Source organism: Cydia fagiglandana, chromosome 10 (assembly GCF_963556715.1).
Source record: "Cydia fagiglandana chromosome 10, ilCydFagi1.1, whole genome shotgun sequence".
NCBI lineage: Eukaryota > Metazoa > Arthropoda > Insecta > Lepidoptera > Tortricidae > Cydia > Cydia fagiglandana.
The window spans coordinates 11,665,439-11,672,715 of record NC_085941.1 but is presented as its reverse complement, the minus strand read 5'-3'; the positions used below and the strand labels follow the sequence as shown (position 1 = coordinate 11,672,715).

Genomic DNA, 7,277 nt, shown 5'->3' with positions numbered 1-7,277 from the left:
AATCGGGACATATTTATGCTAAAAGGGGGGGTTGCGTCAGGGGGAGGGGGCGGGACGCTAGCCTGCGTAAAGCACCATACCCAAAGCTATCATACTACATTCATAGAATGCTGGCTATAATTAGTTTTTCAAAAAACACAATTTGACCGAATTAGATACGAAGAAACAAAGCGCTCCACGCGGTGACCCTTGAAAAGGTGGTCGTACAAGCTCGTAAGAGTTGCTGGATGTGTGTTGTCCAGGATCGAACATACTTAGTGGCGATTAATAAAAGCATATGTTCAGTTGTGAACATACTGATATAATATATGTGGATAATACATGTGGAAGAAACGTGCCCATCGTGAACTACTAAGAAAATACTACAGTAACCTTATTTTCACCATTTACGGATCAAATACGGATGTCCAGTGGCAAATTTCCGATTCAGAGATTCACGTGTAAAGAAACAATTTCTACTATTTTTGGTAGTAACTCGTGATATTTATTTATATCTAAAAAAAACTGTTTAAAAGAAAGTTTAAGCTTACTATTCAGAAAATAAACATATTAAATTTACGAACTGACGTTGGCAGTCTTTTAACCTTTTGAATGCTATACTTGTATATTATAGGTACCTACGAGTACGAAGGACAGACAGGTTGATATCGGGTTGTAGCCACGCGTAACTTTTGGTATCTTGGACGGTCAAAGGGTTAAGACGATAGTGAATGACCGCTTCTCCATACAAACGTAGTCTCCATTTTCCTCATTGGGTATTAAAATCGTCATTTACCTCATTAGGTATAGAAAATGATTTTGGAATTTACTCTCTATAAATCGATTTACATATAAGGGGGTATGAAAATGTATGGGGAGTAAAATCAAATATCAATTTATCTTTCGCATCCGCTAGCAATGGTTGCGTGGAAACACTATTTAATCCATGTCAACAAATAAAAACTGTAATTTTGCAGAGTTTTGATCTTAAGGTGCTTTTTTAGATAAACAATAAAAAAAATATTACCAATCTTGAAGCCTTTCTCTAGGGATTTTAGTGATTCGAATCCTGAGTTTTTACGCTCGTTAAAATCACGAACAGGGGTCTAAAAAGAAATGCACTTTAAAAAAATATGATAAATTTTGTACAAAAACTAAAAATATAAAAATTATGTCTAATAATTAGCAATATTATGCTTGAGGACACTCAGAGATCACTATTTATTATTGTCTATTTAAACACAAAAAAGAAAAAGAAAACATGATATCAACCATCTCGCTCACGCTAACGCTCATTGAGAGTGAGAGAATAACACGAGCTTTCTGGGCCGTTACATATTAAATGGAATTTGTTTTTCGCTTCTAACACTTATAGTAATCAAAAAATTAATCACAAAAGTATACAATAAAAATAATTCCTATAATGGAGGAAGAACCCAGGGAGGAAAATGGGAACTATGTTTGTAAAGAGAAGCGGTTGTCTCCATTCGTCTTTAATAGTCGGGAATAGCGCCCGGTATTATCTATAGTGATAACCCCTGGTGTTATATAAAGCTGTGTAATACTTCTGTTCGGACAGTGGCTTGTGATAAATTGGATTACTTGAAAGTGTTTGATATTTTAAATTCATGATGGCGGTGTTTGCAGTGTTAATGTTACTCATGCTTTCTGGAAGTGTATTATCAAGTGACGGTACGACCTAGAATTCTATAACGTGTTATTTTGACAGTAAATAAAGTGCTACTTAACGCCCTAGTGCAGTAATTAGGAGGCACGCAAAAGCAGGCTAATTCCGAGTTAAAAAATCTGAACTATGTTTTGTCAGTCATATGCACCTTGCCCACTACGCCTTATGAAACGTTATAGTTAAGATATTTTAGAATCTGTTATTTAGCCAATTGGATTCTAAAATTATTATTTTTCTTCTGTATTTCAGAATCAATAGCTGTGGCATGTAGTATTAATGACATCGATTGCCTTAGCAAATCTACCGAAAAATTCCTTGAAAAAACACACAAAGGAATACCCGCCTGGAATATTGTGGCTCTAGATCCTTTAGTTATACCTTCGTTCGACATCGTGTTTGATAACGAAGGCTTAATTTATAAGCATCAGAACTTGACCGTGACAGGATTACGGAATCAAAAGATATCAGATTTCAAGTGAGTATATAGCCTGACCAGGAATGTATGATCACCCGCCATGTTGCGAAATTTAACTGGTATATTTTTTTTCTTACTATACTGAACTGCCACCCTATACATGAGAACAACAGTGCCAGGCTTGTCTCATTGTCTAAGTAATCTAATTTAATTTCTTTTTTCCTTTTTATTCCCTCATAAATTGGGATTCAAGAACTTGTACGAGTAATACGTGTGATTTTTTTGCGAAATAAAATATAAATACTTACATGTATATAAATATAGATATACTCGTATATTTAGTTAAGTAACATTTATTTTCATAATCACTATAATCATAAATTATTCTTAATTTCAGAATGGATACCAAAACAAAGTCGGTAGTATTAACAACAAAAGCCGATTTAGACATTGCCACTGATATCGATGTTTTATTCTCCAAGTTGTCAAAGACCTTATCGGGACATTACAAATCACATGCAAGTATGTTTGTATAAAAAAATTAAACTAATTCACGAAAATGTTTTGTTTTATAAAAAAAGAACTTCATTAGAGGTATAAGAACAACATTCAAACATGACCTTTCGGGTCACCGGCTCGAGTACTCTGATCAACTGGGTTATCTCTGACCCTTGATGAATCTTTCCATTACTTATTTCTATATTTACATGTCTTATCTCTCTAGATACTCTCTAGTTTCACTGTGTCTGTTTGTCCTAAGTAGTAACAAAACAGTACAACAGTGTAGGGACTATGTAAATTTGTCACGGTGGGTACTTGAATTGATGGTGAAAGAAGGAAAGTAGGTAGAGAGTATTTTACTCTCAAATAAAAGCAACGCTGACTTCTTGAATTTAACTTAAAGGATTCCTCTGAGTATGTATATAGTTATTGACAGTTCTAAGAATGTTACAGTTTACAATAAATCTTAATTAAATTGAAGAAATATATATAAGGAAGTTTCTGTACTGCAGCGTTAGCTTAATACAATTGCCTAATGATGTATTAAACGTTTTGTTTATTGCAGGTGTATTAGGCACAGCTACTTACAATTACGAACTTAAGACTGACGAAAAAGGAGTCACTCATTTCCATGTCGGCCCAGAGACTATCACTTGTAAAGTTGTCGACGCTCCGAGTGTTGAATTGACCCCTGAGTTTCAGCAGACTCTTTCAAATGGTAAGGGCTCAGTTGCAGTATAAGCAAAACAACTTTTACTAGGGACTTACGAGTAAATTCTTCGTCAATTTAAGTGTTAAGTAGTTTCATACATGTGCTACCAATTGGCGACTAACGTCCAGTACATAGTGTAATAATAAGATTGATTGATAAGTGTCGTTCACACTCCCGGACGCCAATTCGTACTGTTTACATTTTGATCGCTCGCACCAACACAAGTACGAGCGAAATGCACGTTTGTATGATAACAAATTGACATTTTGATATAGGAATGTATGTTCCATTTCGCCTCATGCAGTTAAATACGAGTAGTAGGTAAGCCGCAAAGTGCAAACTAATTACGACAGTAAATAATAGTTTTCGCACTGATAATGCGAATGTGAAGATGTCCAAAATGTATGACGTTTATTACACAGTGGAATTGTAGCCCGTAACCATATTTATTGTTTTACCGATTATATTAATTTAAATTACTGAAACTAATTAGTAGTTAACAATTAAAAGATTATTTTATTACTAATATTGTTTTCAGTTATCGCGATAGTTACTCATGAAATAAAACTATGGAAATGGATTATATCGCGCTGAATAAATACATAAGAGCCTGTATTATAAATCCTTTAAACCCGATATAATCCGTTTCCATGGCATTATTTTTCCTGCTTCCAAGAATATTTTCAAATTTATGTTAAACTAACGAATACAAAACCTGGTAGGTAAAATTGTAGTTAAAAATATTTTGCTTTATTTTATTAGATGCTGATGCCAAGGCTTTCAGCCAAGAGAAGAAAAACGAATTAAGAGAAAAAGCATTTTGCAAAATAACGGAGAAAGCGTACTCATACGTCGTCCACAACATCAGGGAAGCTGCCAAAGCTGTACCTTCGACAGCTTTTTTCACAAATATCGAATAGAACTATGCATTTTATTGTAATGTTATAATTGCATCACAAGTACTGTAAGTGTGTATATTGGAATCATTATTTAGTCAGTGATTGGAATTAATTTGTGTACCGACTGAGATGCCGTATTCTCCTGCAATAAATTCCGAGTTCAAACTAGTTTGCTAGTTTTACCTACGATTCTCAAAATAAATCTAGAGAAGATAATAGTCCCAACATAATAAATGAATGGAATGATAGATAAAAGCTACTAAATGCAAAAGAGATGTGAGAAAAGGCAAATAAATGTTTTTTTTAATAGTTTCTTTTTTTGACCGTTTTTTTTATATAGCGACAGCGAAGGCTTTAGCTTAAGCAAAAATGCTTTCGTAGTTCCGGTTGTCCGGATTCTCGTGAAATGTTGTAATAAGTAAGTGTAACATGTTAATATTAGAAGGTTAGTTACAAAATTTTTTTATGTCGCTTCGTGTTATTGGAAAATTTTCAAATTTGAGGTAATTGGTACATCTTTCGCTGTGATACAATGATGTATTTTAAATTGTTTTAGTTTATCGAGAGTTCATGGGGCCACTTTTTAATTTCGAGTACAAAATATATATGTTTCAGTCAAAAGTGTGAACTGGTCAAAATAACTTTTAACCGACAAAAACAGGCAAAACTGCTTTTGACTGAGCATGTTGGTCAAAAGTAGTTTTACCTGAAAATCATACCTATTTCTGGCAGCAGTTTCGTTTTAAGGCCATAGTAAAAAAAATAACCCTAACCTACCTATCTCTGGGAACAGTTTCGTTTTTTGGGCGTAGCAAAAAAAAATAACCCTAACCTACCTATCTCTGCGAGTACTTTTGACTGATATTAACAGTCACAATTACTATTAACCAATTATTTTCAGGTAAAACTACTTTTGACCAACATGCTCAGTCAAAAGCAGTTTTGCCTGTTTTTGTCGGTTAAAAGTTCTTTTGACCAGTTCACACTTTTGACTGCGACACATACACACTTATTAGTTGTTTAACATCAGGCGGGCTATTCCTAATACGCTTTTTTGGTAGTAACTATGTACAATATGAATAAATATAACTTGAGGTTTCTAATTCCAAACTCAATACAATTTTTCTTTAGCGATCTAGAAAATTCTAGTTCCGATACTGGAGAATTGTTATGCAGCGCGTTTATCGAGACCTCACGTACTTAGATACTCCAAGGTTCTTATTTCCGTACCTTTTGAGTATTCGCCTCAAGAAAACCAGTATAAAGTGATATCGTGAAATTATCCTATGGTTTATTATACATGTACTCGTTGTTGTTACTGAGGGGACTAAAGCAAAATTGTGGTTTTTATATTAAATTTTTATATGTTTTAACCTCTAGCCACGTAGACGTCAAAATTTGCCAAGAAAAATGCAATATTGATATGTCAAAAATAAGGTTCAAATTAGAATGGAACAGGAGACCTTTTTATAGGTCTTTGGGTGGCTAGAGGTTAACAAAGGTCAAATGCCATGAAAAATTTGACACGGGAACTATGTATATTTGCAAGGCCAGACTATCAACACCTTAAAAGGTGAAAGTTGATTCAAAGGAAAAATCACGAGAATATGTTTAATTCTCATTTATTTTCAGTTGTTTACCATTACCATACCCCCACAGCAGGATAATTTTAGTATGGACCTATGTAAGTATAGTGTCACAGGTATATTATACTTACTAGGAGACTCCATTAACTGTATTGTTAAAACGAAACCTTTACCTAAATATATAATTTTACATTTTTTTTTTATGTAAGACTAAATGTGAGGAGGCTATTTATGTTATTCAATCAATCAAATGCCATTTTACCTGGTCCTTGGGTAGGTTGTGTTATAAAAGGCTTACTGGGGCACTGAGTTCTGCAATCTTCAATTTATATTAGTCATGAATGGCTGAACGATAGCCTTTAGAACGATTATAGATCACACATCTGGTGCCATAAATCGAAAATAAAAATAGCATTTCGAATATTATTTCATCAATCGCAAAGAAAAAAAACGGGATTTTCTTTACCTCTAAGGTGAGCATTTGATTTGTGACTTAACAGCACAAAAAATTAGCTTCGAGAATTCATAGGTTGCTTAGAATGTTGTGCCTGGACTTTTTTTTATAACAATAACAGGCTATATAGGCAATGGGAATAACATTACAGGTTCCACATTTCACGGTACAACAATCGCGAAAGAAGGAGCGGCAACGGCAAATAGTTCCGGATACGTTGTACAGTAAATACTGATTACATGACGTGTATTGCCACAGACTACGTATGTAGAACTGCATTTAGAAGTACCAGTGTCGTGTACGAATAAAATATGACTCACATTAAACCGGGCCGGGCCCGAGCCGAGGCGTCCGGCATGTCATTTAATATTTTCGTGATCGGTGATCACGTTGTGCTTTCTATAGAAAACGAAGCTCCGGAAGCTTCGGCCCGGCCCCGTCCCGGTCTAGCGTGAGTCATTCTTATGTAATATAAAACATTATTTTGCACTGTAACAATAAATGTAAATGAAAAACAACCTAGCTATTTGGTAAAAGGTTGGCCCACTCATTATTGGTTAAAAGTTATTTACTTACGGGTATATTTATTTATTTAACATTTCAAAACACATCAAAAAAGGTACTAATGGCGATAATAATGGTCAAACAGAAAAATTACAAATGGGTGCAGTGAGAATCCGTTTAGAAGCAAACAAGTTTTACAGGATACATAAATAACTATACCTCATCGTAATATATAAATATTATATAATATATAACTACTTCTTACTTGATTGGCGCGATGACCCAAAATGAGTCTGGGCCTCCAAGGTTCCTACACAAGAGCACGCCACTTTGCTCGATCCAGCTGGTATCCCGCCAGCTTTCGCCAACGCCAACGAGCTCACAGAGGTCTGTCTCCACTCTATCTGCCCAACGGTATTTAGGATGACCAACAGGACGGCGTCCAATTGGTCGACCCAAGTAGGCCCTTCACTTCACCCATCTACAACGTGCCCATTTACACAGATTTTTTTCCGAGAATGAAGTATCTGGGAGTCTTAT

The 7,277-nt window shown here is 34.8% G+C and overlaps 1 protein-coding gene across 1 annotated transcript; it reads left to right on the top strand.

Moving 5' to 3' along the window:
* The first annotated feature begins 1,532 nt into the window (after positions 1–1,532).
* On the top strand, positions 1,533–4,359 carry LOC134667862 (juvenile hormone-binding protein-like). Its single transcript, XM_063525254.1, has 5 exons — positions 1,533–1,671; positions 1,916–2,141; positions 2,479–2,603; positions 3,148–3,300; positions 4,057–4,359. Exons 1-5 carry the CDS (start codon positions 1,608–1,610, stop codon positions 4,212–4,214), a joined length of 726 nt encoding a protein of 241 aa, XP_063381324.1. The 5' UTR covers positions 1,533–1,607; the 3' UTR covers positions 4,215–4,359.
* Positions 4,360–7,277: the final 2,918 nt, after the last annotated feature.

Coding starts and splice junctions, on each gene's coding strand:
- LOC134667862 (XM_063525254.1), top strand. CDS start 1,608: ATGATGGCGGTGTTTGCAGTGTTAATGTTACTCATGCTTTCTGGAAGT. Junction 2,142..2,478: donor CAAAAGATATCAGATTTCAA/GTGAGTATATAG, acceptor TCTTAATTTCAG/AATGGATACCAAAACAAAGT. Junction 3,301..4,056: donor TCAGCAGACTCTTTCAAATG/GTAAGGGCTCAG, acceptor TTATTTTATTAG/ATGCTGATGCCAAGGCTTTC.